The sequence below is a fragment of the Cephus cinctus genome, unplaced genomic scaffold, assembly GCF_000341935.2.
Source record: "Cephus cinctus unplaced genomic scaffold, Ccin1 Ccin1_scaffold0378, whole genome shotgun sequence".
NCBI classification, from domain to species: Eukaryota; Metazoa; Arthropoda; class Insecta; order Hymenoptera; family Cephidae; genus Cephus; species Cephus cinctus.
The window spans coordinates 50,045-70,192 of NW_014333067.1; the positions used below are offsets into that span (position 1 = coordinate 50,045).

A 20,148-nucleotide genomic window follows, 5' to 3' on the forward strand; every position below is an offset into this window, starting at 1 on the left:
AACCTCCTAACCATGGGGGCGCAACTAGTACTTATGGCTGGCATAAGATGCATATATGTATAGTATAGTATAATACACAATGGGTTGATGTGGAGGTAACAAATCCATAACCCATTTCCGAATTTCACGATAATGTATTGACTCTATGAAAACCGAATGCTTATAGATGTTGAACGTGAATCAAATTACAAGAGTCATTTTCGTAGATATGCATGAAAACTTATCTGTGACTCATAATGCAGGGTAATCGATCCTGAAGGTGGTATCACATTTTGCGATTTCGAATTCCTAGTCCGTGCGAAACATTGTTGTATGGTGTTTTAAAATAATATATTTGTTACGTATCAAGTGAACTGAATTGACTGTTTCCGTAAACAAAAAAAACTGAATAGAAATAATTTAATTGAGAAAACATGTTTGTTTTTGTAGTATTCAGCTGTAGTTTTTGAAATTGTTAAATGTTGAAATATTGATTATTGCTGGGTCACAAGTAAAATGGATGCAGAAATTTTAAGTGTGGTTTATGTATGTCACCGAAGTGCGGTGGTATATTTATATGCTCAAGTAACTCTTATTCCAATTATAAAGCGTTGCGGTAACGTGGTTTGCCATGATGCATGGTCAACTATCTCATGGTCATGATTTATGGACTAAAATTTGCTAGTAGAAATGAAGTTTACTCATGCGCATTTAGAAATTGAAAGTTGTGAATATTTGCTAATGTCGTGGTCCAATTTAGATCTGAAAATTGTACGTTTTCTAGAAATCTAAATTTTATTAATTCTGCAATTTGTTTCAAATTTCAGGTACGGTGTATATAGGGGTGTCCCGGAGTTAATAAGCTGTATCGTTTAATGTTAAAATTTAATAAATTCTAAATGAAAAACTTATCAGTTCTTTTTCAAATTCAGCTTCGTTTTCGAGATAAGGTAAGAATATAAAAATTACCAATAAATTCACTCGAAGAGAGCCCGCAGTCAATGGACTGTTGTCGCTGCTTAGATGCTAAAGAATTTTGCATCGAAGTTTCGTTTATTGCAATTGTAAATATTCTTACAATGGATTCCTTGTTCTTCCGGACAAACAATAGTCTTTCTGATGATATTTGCCTAGATCGAGTTCAATAATTTAAATATGGACGCAGATATCTTGTTATTGGCTAAAAATAGCCAGCAATCAGATTACATTCTTCTATCACGTAGAAATGCGGATTGTAGCCGATGGGCCGTGCGCATCTTATATTTTGTCACGCGATCAGTCTCAACTGTAACCGGCAAATAACTCTGTTTAGAAATTTTTGTTCGTTATAAATTATAACCGCAGTTTAATAAATTCATGTATTCTTCAAAGATCGAAATTAATCATTCCTTGCGTAAAAATGCCACAACAGAAAGGTCAATATGTCCTAGCTAAACTTATTCATGTCCATAAAGCGCTTCATTGAGTTTTCTTGTCGACGCGAAATAATGAAGGATTCTATCCTGCATGATACATTAATAAAATCGTTGGCATGGGCTTTTCGGAACTTATCTCTTTTCCCAAATTGACAATTTTTTATAATTTATACAATTAAATTATATATCTAAGGAATTTCAATTATGCAGACATATTAAGAAGTGTAAAACTGTATACTTAATAAAAATTTACCAAAGGGTTGTTAATGGCATGTGGATGAAGTTCCATCCGCGTGAAATTGCTCAGGAAAATTAATTAAGGTATAATTCAATTGTGTTTCAAGCGACACCAGTTTCTTTTATTATACAAAATACATATAAGCACACGTGGTTGAAGCAGTTGTGGTTGAAGCAGTAGGGAATGCATAGAAATTACAGTCAATTAGTTATACCTATTGAATTGCAAGTAAAAAATGTTTTTATCAATTATCCCCGAAAATAGCTTTCAAGCTTCTCAGCTTTGTAGTGAATAATGTAAAAATTGCGATGCCAAGTACTCGATCACCATGGAGATAGACTCCAGTTTATCAATATTCCATAAGCTTGGTAAAAATGGATAAGTGTTTACCGATCCTTGTGCAAGTGAGCCTTCCATCTTGTTCACATTTTGGCGACTGGAATTCTTGTCGTGACATTAGCATCGCATTGAATTTCAAATCGGTTGAACCCTTCACTCGAGTGTTACCTACTCAGCGGCGAAATGAAATTATTAATATAGTCGTATGTCAAGAATATTTGAATATCGATGACGCTGGTGAAGTTGCTCCGTTTTGACCCAAAATTCCAAAAAAAAAAAAAAAAAAAAAAAAAAAAAAAAAAAAAAGGAAAACTAGAATCTATAAAGCTCAGGGGAAACAAAGTCTGAAGGGTTGGCCAATGCGAGCTGCTGCGTCAGCAAGAATAAACGAAGCGCCTCTAAAAGGATCGCATTTTCCCAACTGTGTACATACACGGACTTATTTCTTTTTTTGAAAAATTAAAAATAATTTCTATTAATTTTTTCCATCATCGATTTATCCACGGTGCTTAAAACTCTCTCCACGATTAAATCTATTGTTGCTTATTGTAGCTCTTAACCTCTTAGGCACTATGCGCCACTATAGTGGCTTTCGCGGATGCCATACTGAATTGTATTATTAATTATTAGAATAAATTGTTAAAGTTAAAATGCGTGTATCATATCTTTAAAAAAAATTATAATTTAATGATCAAACACTTCACTCCAATGTACTCGTGTAAAGAACAGCATTATCCGTCACACATTGCAGTGCCGTATCATTTACACGTAATTCGCGTTGAACTCTGCCGTACAGAGAAAACAGCCCCGCGCCAAATTCAGCCGTGCCTAAGAGGTTAAACATACAAGTACATTGTGATTCATTATTTTTAATTTTTATATATCATCCATAAAAGATACTTCGAGTAACATGATTAATAACCCTCTAAGAATTTAAGAAATCTCGAGTTTTTTTTTTAAATGTACCCAAACGATTATATCATTTGTCGAAACTGTGAATGTGCAGAAGGCCATGATCAATTATTATTTACATACTCATCTAACTCTGATTGTTTCACATTGTTACGCACTACCTTACCGGATATCTTGTATACGTACAATTAAAGATGCACACGATCCTGTAATCCATCTTTTTCTTCAATTTCTAATTTGCTATATCTTAATAGAAACCATCATCAGACTCGCGAGTAAGTTGCTGTCTCGCGACAGTATTCGCTATGTCAAGAGTCTCTGAAGAGGAAAATGGTTTGAGCGAAAGAGCGAAGAACCGAAGCTGTACATCTACTTCAGGATGGAAGTTTCCCAAGCAGTAGGTACCCTATGCTTCGGAGAAATAGGTAAGGAATTAGAAGAAGACGCGGTTGAAGAAAAGGGGAAAAGTAGGTAGGGTGAAGGAGGAGGTGGAGAAGAAAAAGAGGTACGAGAGAAAGCTTTGTGTTCCAAAGGGAAGGCGGCGTCTTGAAAAGGTGCAAAGCCGACAGTATTCTTTGTAGCGGGTCTAGCCAGCTTGCCAAAGACCTCTTCACGCTACTTTACTTCTTTACTGATCGGACGGTAGCAGTGGCAGCGGCCGCAGCCACTGCCTTATTTCTCGAGCCACAGTCACCATTGCTGTTTAACACGCCATCCCCCCTACGAGGCTTCCCTATGTCTTTCGCGTAGTCCGATCGTCATCGTGTGCAGCCTTCCCCTCTCTAGCCATCCCCTCATCGCCACTGACCATCCCTCACTCTGAGAAATTGTCACATTGCCCCTGCACGTACACAACTCACCCTAGTAGCCGTCGTTCGTCTTCTTGTCGACGTTCACTGAGCTCTCGAGTTCTCTTTGGGGGCGTGATATTTACCAACATCCAAGATGGCCGTAAAATCTTTCGAACTTTTGCACAAAGCTTACGCCTTTCATTTAGATTTTCCGTTTTACGTCCGTATCTACGTAATTACCTGACAAACGCTATCACATGGCTATTGTATTTAGATACGTACAATGATGAGTGAGCGAGTACAGAGAACATTTAAAAACTATGAGTTCTATTAAAAATATTAAAATTATTGCAATTTCGAGTCTTGTTGGTATTTTTGAAGCATTATCGAAGGAAATGCTTTTTTTCTTTCCATTAGAGCAGACAAGGTAAAGTCAGTTTTAGTATAACATTATTGATGTAACATGGATTTTCGAAACTTGTAAATCAAATCTACTATATCTATATCTATTTAGCAGATTATATTGTACGAAAGAGTATAAGTGATACAGGAAGCAAAATGCTAGATAAACATGTATACGTATTAGATATATTGAAATACGTCATAGATAACCTTTATTTTACATATCTGTGACGTTTTGACGATAAAAATGGTAGATACAATTCATTGTATGGTAAGAGCTTAAATTCGTTGCATTACGAGAAACAAACTTTTTCTGAGTAATTCATTTTTGACGTGCAAGCAAAGATCTTGTCTATCATCATATTGAACACGAGCATACGTTTATTTACGATTCAGTTACATTGTTAAAAGTGGATAAAATATAAGGGAGTTGTTTGGAATTGAAATAGAACTGTAATCTTTATTAAATTAGCCTTAATGTCTATAGGAATATTCGTTACAAAACACTGATACGTGGTTAAAGTTTGTATTTCAAAAAACCTATTAAACCGTATTAATAAAACCAGTCTTATTAATTGTTCCTTTATTCGTATTTTTTAAAAATAGTAACAATTTTGCATCTCTAAGAAGCTTTAGGACTGTTTTAGTCGATTTATAATTATTTAACGTTATACAATATTAATTTCATTGCAGATCGATATAAAGCGATATAAAAAATGTTATCAGCTAATATTACCATAAGTAACGGCTACATGGTTATCACGGAGCAGCTCTTTGATATCTATGGTAAGACTTACTGGGTTATATATGTATATGAATTATTTTATGATTAACATACAATAATTTAACTAATTTATAAAACGATAGATAAAACATACATATGATAGATGAAAATTACAGAGAACCGTAATTGATATACCGAAAACTCATTAGTTTCAATGACTGATTTTCGGTGTTACGACACTACACTACTTAAGTTAGCATTTATCTTACTAGATACACATCTCTTGTAACTTTCAGAGTGGCATAATAATAATTATTGTCGTAATTCCTATAAAAAATAAAATTCTAATTAGATCGGTAACGTAATCATCATTTATTGGATTGCAAAAAGATTTAATCTATCAGTTGATTTTCAGTGTACAATTAACTCTCAACTTTGAAAGTGAAATTATATTGTGATAAAGAACAACCTAATGACAAGAATATGGAACAATTTATTTTCCATTTTTAAATTGTTAAAACCTTAAGTTTAATTAAAAATAATTCATATTTCGTACAGTATATGAAATCACTGACTCGGACATTACATTTGTATGTCCCTATTAGTGATACGTTTCTGCACAGGTTATGTACGATTCAGTAACCCCGTCTAACAAGGTGACTACTTGATACAATAAAATGTATAAGAGTATACCTGTAGTAAAATGGGACTAATCAAATTCTTTCCTTACGTATCTTATGGGTTTCCCTGTTGATTAGCGAATTCAGTGGATTTTTCTATAAATTCCAATGATTTATTGACCCATTGGTTCTTTTTAGTACAATTTCTTATCCTTAACCAATAAAGGAATAATAGGGATGAAAAAAAAGTATTAAAAAATGCGGGTTCAATCGTAATAGCGGTATGACTACTATAAGAATTATTTCTAAAATATTTCACGAGATAAAAAAAATGCAGTGTGAAAAAATACTTTAATCTTGGGTTATAAATAAAAGAATATTACGTCGAAAATAATTATTTTGGTGACTCTGAAAAGCAAATTGTACAGACCCATTTTCACAGGCGACTGACGTGCAACTGTCGGCAGGACGCGGATGCGCGAAGGTTTAACGATCATCTTTTGTTTTGAAGCGACGATTCTACTGGTTTTCTTTTAGGAGATACATATACTGTTACAACTAGCACCGGTTTTTCAAAAACTTTATATTTCACATTTGCTTCTCTTTTGTAGTCTAGTGTATGGTTACATATCGAAACAGGTTTTTGAAAATTCACGTGCAATATGACGTATGATGCAACACTCCTCAGTAACCTTCTTTTCTTCATTTACATATACTTACGCAAGTATATATTGCATAAGCAAAAATAGCTGGGATGACTTCTAAATTTTATTTCAGTGAAACTATAAGGCTATACCCAAATTGGGTAGTTACAAAAACACGTCAAGTGTAATGCATCTGCGTTTGTTAAATAAAATGAAATACTATCATTAGCTATATATATATCTGAATATATCCGGTATACCAAAAAAAAAACTTGAAAAATAAGGAATCAATCGAGCCGATTGCGTCAGTTTGATCGTTGCTCACCCATTGAGTTCCAATGCATGTATATATTGACCTACCATGTACGATTGTAAAGAAAAAGGAAGAGACGAAGAATCAGGAATTCAGGATCCAAAAAAGGAAATTTCGGAGTCCACAGTAAAGAGCAATCGACTCGAGTCGTAAGGAATCGAATCGAACTGCGGCACTCGTGGAATCCGCAATCCGCCCGGCGATTGAATGGCGGTCGTCTAAGCATTTCTCCCCTAGTCATCTAACCAGGATTCAAGATTGAGGAGATAATCGCTCGGTCGGTAATACAGGGAGTTCTGTCTGTTCGTTTTCCCCTTTTCCTCCTTGGAAAATACAGTGCCCCCTCCACCCCCCTGCTACCTCATTTTCTCGAGGCACGAACTGCTCTCGTCTCCATTCTTCCTTCCTGTCATCCACTTCTCGCCATCCTATCTTTTTGCCTTCCCGTTATCCTGCGTCCGCGCTCCAGAGTCCTTTTCATCCAAATCCTCTTGCTAGCAGCTCGTCGTGCCCCTAGACCGACACACAAAAGAGCGAGGCAATGCCCGGAAAGCTCTGAAAATATTTATATTAAATGGCTTTGAGGGTCGAGCTTTCCTCCTGCAAAGGCGAAGCTTATATTAAAAACTGAGCGCTTTCATCGTGATTCGTTGCCATGGCGTTACGCTATTCTTGAGACTGACAGTCCTGTTGAAGAATCCTGAAAATATCCGAGTTTAGAAGAGTATTGTGTGAAATTTTGAAAATTTTATTACGAACTTTACTCACGTTGGAGCGACAATGGTTAATGCGCAGGCGCGAAGTTCTTTATTTCCGCGGATCAACTTGACACGAAAAACTCTGTGGCCTCCAACTACATATGTACGTACGTCGTGCTCTCCATCGTAACCTAGTGCCATCCGTTTACCAATGCAATGTCTGTTTCACGCGTTCCCTTTTCTGTTTTCATCTGACCAGATGAGAGTAAACTATATTTGTTGGATGCATTTTCACAGAAATTTCATGACACTGATAAAGACAACTGGGTGTAACCCAAAGAGCTTTTGCGAAATGGTAAGTATACGAAGCCATGAACCAATTTCACGATTTTTCATAAAGTCATTTTTATCGAAAAAAAGTAATCTTGACTTGTCACTTTAAAAGGTTGTTTAATACAGAAATATTTTTAATATGTACCACATCATAAGATTGAGATTCGGGATCGCTGTTATACTAAACCAAAATAACAATTGTACAACGTTTCTAAACAATCAAAAACGATTTCATCGTACAATATAATGATACAATATTTAAAAAAAAACGAATTGCGATTATAATTTTTTCTCATTTCTAATATCACTACTCCGCTTACAAAATACAATAATAATAGTCTTTTATACAGACTAGTTTACACCCACTTATATTTATATCAGTAACAATAAGAAATTAGTATTGGATTTTTTATTTTTCATATGTTAATATGATTTTTTATAAATCGTGTATTTGAAGAAATATCAAATATTCCTTCACGTAGGCGTATCAATGATTTCCCGAGAGTTTCGACGATATTGGAGTGTGAGCTACGATATTTTACTAGCACTGTGAATGAAGCTTTATATCTGCAGGCGTGAGATTTATTGAAATCCCATCACGATGTCAAAGGCAAAGGAACTTACTGTATTTCTTTGGTATGGATCGTGGGAATGATAAAGGACCTTTCTGGGACTAGCAACTCAAATAATCTGTTCGAGTTATTAGGAAATGCCTTCGCGATAAACATTCTTCTTCGCTTTATCGAAATAATTCGAATTCTTAGTTGTGTGAACGACATTCACGCTAAACAATTCCAACACGAAAAATACTATCTTTTGTCAATCCCGCGTTAATCGAAAAAGTTTTTGTTACTTTGCTACACGAACGATTTCTAAGAATTCCATGTAGCGGCGATGCCTGGATATGGAATGTGTGTCGTTACGGACTATCAAGTAGAAATATGTAATTAATAGCTGGATACTGATAACGACAGTAATAATAATAAAGATAATAATTATTATTACCATAGTATAACACAATTGGATTTCCTTGACACTCAGTTGATATCATTCCACTTTTTATTTGCAGTGTCAGTAGAAAAATTCGCAAGTGCACTGATTACCTGTTACATTCTCCGAGCATGACTGACTGTATGCAACATACAGCAGAGCCTTGTGTAATCGCGAACGTAAAAAAAAAAGAACCAACGTGTATGTGTATTTGCAAAAAAAATAAATCGAGTACCGAATGCAGATAAAAAAATAATATTTCCAGGTAGCCATTATTTTGGAATTGAAAGTAGCATATATGCGAAATTAATTTTTTTACGATAATAACTAGTGCCTAAGATATATAGCTTACACGATACTCACTTCAAGTATACTTGTTTACTTAGAAATTTGAAGTGACACTCAAATGAAGAAAAATCTCGGAAATAAAGAAACACGGGAAAAAACAGAACGTAGTAAACTGATTATTACTTTCCCGTCTTCAATCATTAGTGTATATATTTATAATTAACTTTTAATATCAACATTAACGCATACGTACCGCACTTAACACGTTCTCACAATGAGTTTCCATAGTATCATCAATTCTCGCTGCTCTTACAGGGTTTTGCACGGTGAAGGGAAGAATCGAAAGAGATTTACTCTGGGACACGGAGTGAGTGCAATAATACCGGATTATTTGCATCGCAGTGCCATGTGTGCGAGTAAACATAATATTCGCTCTCTGCCTCCTCTGTGAACCGATTCCCCAGGTAGACGTATCCTATATCCTATCTGCTTGCCTGGCTGCCTGGCTCGTTCGCTATCTATCTGTTCATCCATTCGTCCGTCCACCCACCCAGCAGGCTACACTGTCTCTGTGTACAACTACGCGTAATACAGATTCTATTTGAGCTGCCTGGAGGGGTGTCAACTAGATATACGTGTGGAGTGCACTCGCGTGTACCGTTTCCATGACCGATTGGAGATTCATGAATATTTTTAACACATAAAATTCGACGTTTTCGAAATTTCGGAAAAATAATTGAATGTTAATTAGCGATTATGGAGTTTAGAAAATGGGAATGCCAATAAATATCATGAAAGTGATGATTTTATATTTTTCTCGTAACCTTGCAATTATGTAGTATATAAGAAAAGAACATAAGATTACGATCTTTGTTCTATGACATAAGAACCATAGTCGGATAATAAGTAAAAAGTTTTATTTTTACAGAAATTCTCTGCTGTCAGCCTCATATGGTTTTACATAAAATCTATATTACAAGGTGTAGCGTACATAATTTTCTATTGTAAAAAAAAAGGAACTTGGGTGGAAATAGATTCTAACGTGTCAAGTAAATGATCTTAGTATGACAATATAATTACGTCGCGCTAAGACGGCTCTGAACGTAGATAACCATCGGTTCTGTATTACCAACGATTCTGTAGACGACAGTTTCTAGTATCAACATATTGGAGTTGCGGCGTTGAGAATACAAAGTACGGGTGAAATTTGATGAAATATGCGTTCTAAAAAATCTGAAAGTGCTGAATAAGATTGCTGAATCTAGAGTACTGTGAAAAACAAGGAAATCTTATAAGGAATACAATTGTAAACGATCGATAAAAATGGCAACATCGAGTTAAGGCATCGTTTAATTTCACCCTCCTCGAAGATTCTCTCGAGCAATATCGACGGGTTATTTTGGTTCATGAATACGAAACCATTATACCTACATTCTTTTAACGGCATAGAGGCACAAAGCAAAGCAGCTCCGTAGTGCGACAATTTCATCTTCACGTAAATATAGGCAGGTATACTCAGGTACAGTCGGGTACAGTCGGGTACAGCTAGAAAGAACCTTTATCCATCCCTATATTTTCCTAACTCTGGCGCCACCAACACCGACGCCCTTTCCCGAGTTGCCGCACGAGTTGGGGATGTTCCCACGTAGTAGGGGATGCCTATGCCCGCCCTCTGATCCGCCCCTGAACGAACAAGGCCTTCGAATCAATTCGCAACTCTGGCACTACCCTGCTCTCTACCCAGCTCAACCCTGGAAAATCCTGCGATTCTGTTCTTGCGGCAGCTACCCTCGCTCGCATTCACCGGCAACGCGTTCATCTTCCTCTTGGCTCGTCCGTGTGATAGACGGTAGAGGAACGGGGGTCCTGGCTGCTCTGTATACACACTGTACACAGCAGCCCAGGAGAGGGAGGCACGTGATTTTGATGTTTTCAAAGCGAAGCCCACAGTGGCCTGCAGGGTCAACTCGACGCTCGCGCACATAGCTACCCCTAAATCGTGATTCCCTCTCTCCCTACTCTGACTCCCTTATCCCCTACCAGGCACGCCAAATCCTCTCCTACACCCCTACAGAATCCTTTTCTCTCTCTCTCTCGCACGCTCTCTTTTGAAAAGACACTTGGTCTTTCTGTCCCTCTCTTCCTACTGGTTAGTCTCGCCCCTGGTCCGGTTAAGGTCCAACGGAGCTACCACGCTATCGAAATCCGCTTCCTCGGCCGTACAGACGTCTCGAGCGTCGCGACGTCTAACGTGAACATTACTCGACCCTCGTGGTCACGCGTGTATCCCTTTGACGTTCGGTTTGTCATATGGATTTTGCAAAAGGATTCATCGTCAGGGACTATCGGTGCAAGGTGACGGTTATTCTCGCGATGACGTCCACTTCCTGTCTCTTCATTAGCTTTAGCAGATGTAATATGCAATGATTCTTATCATTTAATCGGTATACTATACCGTGCTTATCAGTGCAATCTCTTTTATGAGCTAAAACAATATTGCTGTGAAAAAGAAAGACACTTTGTGAAAGAATAATTGTGTTAAGAAAGTCGAAGGCGATGTAAACAAGATTTGGCATTGGCCATGTAAAAGACTCATCGGACGAGAAGGAGGGGATAAGGTCGTTAAAGAGACGTAGTAGATATACAGCTTCTTCGAACGAGGTAAGCCTCAGGGTGTACTCGAAGTGTAGAAGACTGGGAAGAAAAAATGCGTTATCACTGCGAGGAAACAAACTATTGGCGTAAGAGGACGATAGTGCAGAGATAACGACTCGGATGACAGTCTGCTCTCTGAGTTTGCCGCAGCAGGAAAACGAAATGCATCGAGACTTTATCGTTGACTTGCCAATCGTATTCTTCAGGAAGTACGACCTTGCGGCTACTCAAGGGACCTCCAGCTAAAGCGACTTGGGAAGGACTCAAGATCCGTTTGAGACTTGACATCTGATTGAACGCGCGCTGCAACTCAAATTCATTACGACGTAAGAGTCTTCGAGATGAGATCAGATATTCATGGAAAAATGAAATCGAGCGTGATTGTGAGGATGGCGTAATTGGTTCGTGAAAACAAAGAAAAAGGAAGCGTAACCAATGATGGACATGGACTCGATGATGATGGCGAACGTTTCGTGTGACGGTTGCATTGACAGCGACCGAGATTCCGACAGCAACAGTACTATAGTGGACCCGGTGAGTCTAGACAAAAATGAATTGTCGCCACAATCCTCCTCGAGTCCTCTAACGCCGATTTCGCCGGTACCAGCCAGGAATCGCAACAGAGCCTTCAAGAAGAGTTACTCGATGATGTCTTCGGGACAGAAATCAGGGCAATCCTCGTCTACGTATTCCACGGAGAAGATGTCTTCGTCCTTGATAAAGCCCCCGTACTCCTACATAGCCCTGATCACCATGGCTATTCTTCAGTCGCCTCAGAAGAAGCTCACCCTCAGCGGCATCTGCGAGTTCATCATGTCCAGGTTTCCGTATTATCACGACAAGTTTCCTGCCTGGCAGAATTCCATCAGACACAATCTCTCGCTGAACGACTGTTTCATCAAGATCCCACGGGAGCCAGGTAATCCTGGCAAAGGCAACTACTGGACTCTGGATCCTCTCGCAGAGGATATGTTCGACAATGGTAGTTTCCTGCGACGAAGGAAGCGCTACAAGAGGCCCCCGCCGCACTACGTCCTTCGTGATCGTGCAATAATGGCGACTTTCGCGATATGTGGCGAAAGAGGACCTTGTCCCGGTGGAGGGCCTCCAAGTGCTATGCCGTACCCCGGTGCGTATCTGTCGCCACCGCCTGGCCTACCACTTTTGGACTTTCCTCCCGGTGCTTTGGAGGCCTTGAAACTCGGCGGATTCCTAGAGCCACCTCCGCCTCTGTACAAACCCGTGCCGATTTCGGCGCCACCGATCAGACAGTTGAATCCTCCTCCAAGGAGCAGCGTGAGCACGATGAGTCCGACGTCATCTTCGGAGAAGAAGAGGAGCTTCAGCATCGACGCCCTCATCGGGAAACAGCAGCACGTCAGTACGGAGCAGAGTATCGGTATCGGTGGAGGTGTCATAGCTAACGGTGGCGGAAGTGCTGGTGCCGGAAGTGGCCTGACTGTCGGAGTAGGTGGTCTTTTGGATTTAAGACGACCGTCGGAACATCGTGAAATCCGAAGTCAGGCATCGGCGTTCTCACCACTTGTTTAATAACCTGCGATCAGTGTCAGTGTCAGTTGATACTCCAGACTCTCCTCGGACCTTCAAGTGAGTTCCTCGTTGCTCCTCAGGAATCCTTATCCGCGTCATCATCATTCTTCTTCTTTTTCCCTCCCAGTAACTCAGCTAGCGCGTATACATAGCTTAGGACAATACGCAGGGATAGTGAGAACAGGAAAACATTGCGCCCCGAGTCGTTTCAAGAACCAAAGACAATAAAAGATATTAAAGGTGTCATAGTATCGTAATACGTCATCCTTGGATGTTTATGAGGCTAATATTGTCGAGAAAATAATTTGGCTAAATTACTTGAGAATGATCTTATGATATTTTGTGATATCAGAGCCCTCAGAGAAATCTTACGTAAGTACTATGGAGATGCAATACACTCGAGGAGACGTTAACGAGTAACTAGAGAGTCAAGAGGAATTTGATGAAGTTTTCAACATCTACTATGACAGATGGGACTCTTTATTTGCCACGAGATTAACCGGTCGCAATTTGCGGATCGAAATCGTGTTAGGCGCCTTTCCGGGGAACAGTCGTAATCGTTCCCAATCCGCCGCGCGGAAACTATTGCTTACGACATTGAAACTGTAACTATAAAGGCACTGCGCATTTTAATGTCGGTAATAATACTGTATTCGTTCGATGATGTTCAGTTTACGTTTCTTTTGACTGATGATTATATCATACGATGCATAAGAATTCTTTGTGAATTGTGTAAAGTCCTATAGTAAATTGGCAGATTCATCCAGTGTAAAAAAATATACCTCGATCCTCATGCATAGATATCATGTATGGCTATAATTGGCGCAGATTCGACTGAATCTCTGAATAATGAATTTTCTTTATCGTCGTTTCACCGATGAGTTTTCTTTCGTGTCTCAAAGTTTGCCTTAACTTTTTATTAATAGAGAAAATAAAATTAAGATATCGAAGTTTTATTTAGTCTTCAACTTCATTCTTTTCCTAACATACAAGGTGGGCCAATGGCCTTGGATCACTTTAAATAGCTGCAAAGTTAGTGGCGCTAGGGAGAATGTTTTTTTTCTTTCTAATAAATCTTACGTAATGTAAAGAGAGGCCGTCGTAGGATGATAACGATCTTATCTTCGTCACAGGTGCTCACGAGATATCAAAGTCATGTTCATTTTGTTAGATGGATTTTTTAAATTCGTTTTCGTAGATTCATTGATCCCGAGAAGTGAATTGGAGCATTTTTTTTAAATGCAAAGTTTTCAAATTATTAAATGAGACGGGAAGGACCCATCTGGGGCCAGCTGATACAAAAGATCTAATTTTTTTGGAATAGCGTGTACTTCACTAAATTTTGAAACTATTTAAAAATCGAGCAAATCAGCGATCAATGTTTCCCTATTGCATTAGTAGTAATGATTATTATTGCGAAAATCTTTCGTAAAATTAAGTCTCATCCATTACTAAAATTTCTAATCGAATCAAATTCAAAGAGTACCTTGCATCCGGATCAATGCATTCGTCTTAGAAAACGTCATACAACGATAAATGAAAACATCGATCCATTTAAAAAGCTAAGGACAGCTTTGATTACTCGTAAGCACTTCAACCTATGCAAAATGAGCTGTCATCGCAAGACAGCCCAGTTTACACGATGTCAATTTTATTAGAGAAAATTTTATGCTAGATCCAATAACTTCAAAAGGATTTTACGTGATCAATGTTATTTTTCCACCTTGTTTTAGGCACATTTGTAAGAATTAGTAAAAATTAATAGATTTCTACAGTTGACAGATTGTTTCCTATATATATATATTTTTTCTTTTTCTCAGACAGAGGTCCTTCTCAAGGTCCGAAAATTCTCATATTTTCTCGGCGGATTATTTTATTTATACGCGGTAGATTAATAATAGCTCTGTAAATACAGCTTTTATGCCAATATTTGCGTAGCACTTGATTTTTCCTGCGCATTTTTTCATCGGACCACCAATGGCTCCCGTTCAATTGGCCATGATGGGCCAAGTGGACGCTCAGTGTACATACGATATGGTAATACTAGGTTTAGCAAATATTCAGAAAGATATTTGCTTATCTACCCGTGCCAACATAGATTACGAAAGCACGCCCAAAAAAATTGTAACGAGAAAGTTTTAATATCATATTTTGCCGAAAAGGCAATTATTTTTATTTAGAATAGTTTTTAAAAATGTACGTAAGAGCTCTTGCAAATTGTCGATTACTCGATTCAATAATATTTTATTCGATTTTTATTGAAAACTGGGTAGAAAACGTTTTAATTGAATTATAAATGATATCAGGAAATTCCTTTAAATATAATTTAGGCTGTTCCAGAAAGTAATATTTTCTTTATAGAAAAAATACCTCGTAATCTCACGGAGTGACGAAAAGTATCTCATTGTATTATAGAAATTTGAAGTTCACAATATTAATTCCAAAAAGGTTAATTTTGTTTTGGCACAAATATACCGGGTGTCATTATTTATCTCGTGCCGGATTAAATAATGCATGTAACATAATGTATAATAATTTAATACTTGTTTTTGTTGCGTATTAGAAGAAGACTTTTAGTTCAAATACAAATGTTTTTTTTTTTTTTTTGATATATTCGTGGAATCTCGAATTAATAGAATTTTCAAGGTTTTCAAATTTCATGGCCACACCAATCGTGCAATCTTAATTTTAATTTTACTAACTTTTATAGATCGTCATTTGATTTTTTAATGAACAGTGAGTCTCCTATAGCTATTGTTACGCGTAGTGGCTTGGAAATATTGTAATGTGTAATATAAAAAAAAATATCATATTTGATATAATCGATAAACACACGACCTAAGATTAATGCGTGCATCGATGCCAATGTATATTTAAAGATATATAAATAAATACATGTATACATATATAAATAAAATATATATATATATATATGTTCTCGACACTTTTAGATCTAAGGATTGTGTAATAGAATTAGCTCGTAAGACACACGGTGAGAACTCAACTGCATTAACGTAAGAGAGGGGTTAACCTGGTGTAAAAGCATATTTCTTGCGTAAAGAGTATTTTATTTTACTAAATCATTGCGTGTCATTCGCGTTCCAATTTCTACCAATAAACTCAGAGATCTTCCAAGATATTTATTTTTTCGTTATCCCATAAAGTTTTTAACTCTACAAATTGTCCTAAGCATAATGACGTTTTTATTATTCTTAAGAGGATTAGGGACCCTTGTTAGGCGCGATTTCCGAAAATAAAAAATTATTTAATTTTAATGCAATATTTATACTGCCACACATTAGACGAAATTAATTCCAAGTTTCACAATCACAATTATCTTATTCTTATAAAAAATAAATGACAAAATTATGAAAAAATTCGATTCCAATTGTTCATAAATTTTGAAAAGACGGTGCCTTCTCTTATTAGCCAGTCCTTTTGTTTTCTAATTATTATACTGAACAAAAAATTTGGATAATACCACCTGTGCATTGGTTAAGAAAAACTTATTGGTTTCCAATAAATTTTGTTTGTATCAAAGATTGTAAAGTTAATTAAATGAATTTTGTGTTATCTCAACTTCATCGTATACTTGCGATAAAAATCATTTTATTCGGTTCATTTGAATATTTGTTAATCAAGTAAATAATGTTCGATTCAAGCTATACAAATAGTTGCTTTTATTGGTTCATATGTGCATTGGAGTGCACTTGACTAGTGGTCATGCTTAACCCTTTGAGTTTCACTTACGTATGTCCATATATACGCATTGTAATTAAAAAATATTTAAACTCTTTCGATTTTCATGAAACTTGGAGTCTAATGGTTTCTGAGGTTGCTAAATGCGAATCTAACTTTAGACTTTCAATGTTCAAAATGACGGGTGTAAAATAGTGTATCAAAATTACAAAAGTGGAAAATCTTTTCGGATTTCTGTGAAACTTGGTATCTTAACGTTTGTGTGGTCGTTAAATATGAAGTCTAATAACATAATAATTATTTATACCCTAACATTAGCCAATAAATGCACATTGTTCCTAATAATAACGCAAACTATGACCCCGAAAAATCAAACAATTTTTGTATTTTTCATCCGACTCGTTGGACGCGTAGTTTTGAATTTATGAAATCTCAAATTTCGAAATTTATTTGAATTCAGCGACCATTTAAACTTTAAGACACTAAGTTTCATTGAAATCCAATAATCTTCATTTTTCGTGATCGTCCTGGTGAAATTATTGTATTTTAGCGTGACACTCAAGGGATTAAATAAACTACGTAGCCTGTTTCTTATTCGCAAGCACAAAATTGTATTCAATCAATTTTTTTTATTTTCTACATCTCTTTTCCCAGTCCACGTATGACAATTTTCTAAAATGATTTTAAAAGTTGAAAAAAATTATATATGACGTGTTTCAGCGGATATTTCGTGTTAAATTTGAATAATTAATTATTTTCACAAATCCAACCTTACGAAGGGTCCTTTTAAAACATAAAATAACTTTTTAAACGTTGTATCTTGTTTTACATATGCTCATATTATCGTACGTTATTTTAAACAGAACACTGGCACCGTTCTAATTCTATTTTTCATTTTTTTTTAAATGATGTACCTGGTTTGGAATATATTAAATAGAATCTAAATTAATGAGTAGAGCACGGATGAATATACATATAATTGATTACATCACGTACATTGAATTTAATCATTTTTATCCGTGCCCAATGGTATGCAGACTTCGTTGATTGAAGTATTAAAGTCAACTCCTCTTTGTACCTCAATTAAAATAATACCGCAATCGTGTATGTGTAGTTATAGATAAAAGACCAACTGTACTTACTGTTGGTGAAATTATTTCTGTAGAGAGTAGTTTACGTGTCGAAGTGATACATTTATAATAATTAACAATAAAGGATTAATTAAGCATTTAACCGCTTATTCAATCAATCCCGCCTATTGCATTGTAATGAAAGTTTAATTCACGGCAAATTTAATTCGGATGAAATTATAATGCATTATTAAGATATAATCCATTTTCTTCAGACTAATTTCAAACTACGTTTTCAGTTCGTTTCATTGAATATACAACAACAGCGACATTAGTAATAGATTGGAAATAAAAAAATCTCAGACTGATTGTTCGTTCCTGCTATTCCAAAAAACTTACCCATTTTGAAATCAAGAAAAAGTTACGAAAATGTTTTTTTTTTAATAATTGATTCACGTATACAAATTATTGGAATTATGTTGAAAAAATTGAAAATGAATAAAAACGTATAAAAGTAAAAATTGAAAGGATCAGGCAAATAAAAAATCCATGGACGTATTTATGATCTATTAGCAAGGGTAGATGTTTATTAAAAAAAAAAAAAAAAAAAGATATATTGTCGACTGGTTGGCTGGTGTCGGAATTGACACGAAGGGGAATGATAATGAGTGGATTTTCATAGCGCTTTAATCCCCCCTCGAGATTCTAAACGGTGATACGAAGGCAACTCTTGACGCTTAGGGGTGACTATATTGCATTCCTAGATCGTGATGAAGATAACCGTTGCTCTCCAGCCCTCTACCTTTACTCCCGCTCTGTGATCTCGACTCACGTGAAAAGTTAATGGAAATACCGTCGTACGGTAGCAAACAACTACAATTCAGCGTCACCACTTCCCGCGAAAATTGCACAGAGCCAACCGTTCCACGTTTCCATCGTATCACCAATCCTCTATCCCTTTCGCTGGCGATCCTTCAACATTACTGACACATAGATATTCGTTTAACGCTAATAACCCTTTTTTTTAACAAAGCCAAGAAAAACCGTCCAGAGATAAATACTCGATTTTTGCCTTTACGACATTCCCTAAATATCAAGACAATTCAGCAGAGAAATACATACTAATAAAATAATTGTTTTATAACGATGAAATAATTCGACCTTTTTCCCTTATCAGTTGTCATAAGTCAATGAAAAGTTTGCCAAAGATTTTTTTTATTAACGGATTATCAGCTGCTATCTAGTAAAGTTTGTCTTGTATTGGGATTGAAATTGGCAGGATCAATGACACTGTGTACCGTATCCGTATAACGAACCTCTTTCCCATGTAGCTCTTGAATCATCAATGATGTCTCCATAGTGGAGGACATTATTTACCGATGGATGGGAAATTAATGAGAAGTGGGGCGCGGTGAGACGCGCGCGACTCCCCGATGAGAATCCATGAACGCCTTTAGGTACCTTACGGGCTCATATACGTGGTGACAATACAAACCGAAACAAACACTTACCGGCACGTGGCTGCCACGTGTCCTTCAGGACATATTACATTCCAAACAGGGTTACACATACGCAGCCACGCTCGATCTACAATTAACAATAAGGGGTGTTTACTCGTACGAGAAATAGACGCAGTGGACGATCATCATCGTCCGTTAAGGTGTAGTGAATATTTTTAAGAAAATGTCTACTAGTCCGGAAGACCAATGATTCCTGAATAATTAATAATACAAATTAAAAGATTCACTCCTCATGTGAATATTTTGCTTTGAATTTCGTTCTCTCATTTCAAGATCAAGATAATACTTAATGCTTTCCTCGTGCCGATTTACGGCAGGTAAAAAGTACGTTCTCCGATCGCATCGCCGTAAGATCGATCGCCTTCAATAATTACCGGATATTAAAATTACCAAATGAACCATAATGTCGTTCCCGTATTGATCGTTATATTTTCCAAGCAATTTATGCGCAGTTTAAATCGTGTGCATAAAGTGTGGAAAATTGTCCAAAAGATTGTATCTCGCGGGATAAAGAGAAAATGGGAAAACAATGGTGCTCGAATGATCGGCGAATGAAAATTATCGAAAGACCAATACCGTGGCGCGTTTATCACCGTCTATGATATTCATCGTTTCCTGCATAATTGTCGGGAGATAGGAATCATAAATTACATTGACGTAATAGCTCGTACATTACTCGGTAAAGGAGGGAGTGCCGAGAGGTACGTGTACAGGTGCAGCCACAATCGAAGGACGAAAGGCACTCGAGTTTTCGATTAGAGGTGGCTATCGGAATTCGATAAAAACACAGATTGCTTTTCTCTACTTTTCCATTTTTGTTCCTTAGCTATTGCACGGGACTGGCTGTTCCCGCTCTTTCCATCCTTTTATCCTGCGGTATATCCGAGGATACATCCGCCGGGAACGAAGATCTCCTGGAATCCTGGGGATGAGGATGCTCGGGATTCGAGGTGGGGAGAGCAGACAA

General features: G+C 36.9%; 1 protein-coding gene across 1 annotated transcript; it reads left to right on the forward strand.

Moving 5' to 3' along the window:
* The first annotated feature begins 10,793 nt into the window (after nucleotides 1-10,793).
* Nucleotides 10,794-17,800, forward strand: LOC107267242 (forkhead box protein D3-like). Its single transcript, XM_015738687.2, has one exon. It carries the CDS (start codon nucleotides 11,777-11,779, stop codon nucleotides 12,890-12,892), a length of 1,116 nt encoding a protein of 371 aa, XP_015594173.1. The 5' UTR covers nucleotides 10,794-11,776; the 3' UTR covers nucleotides 12,893-17,800.
* The last annotated feature ends 2,348 nt before the right edge of the window (nucleotides 17,801-20,148 follow it).

Bases quoted from the DNA above. Each gene is read 5' to 3' on its own strand.
- LOC107267242 (XM_015738687.2), top strand. From the start codon at position 11,777: ATGATGGACATGGACTCGATGATGATGGCGAACGTTTCGTGTGACGGT.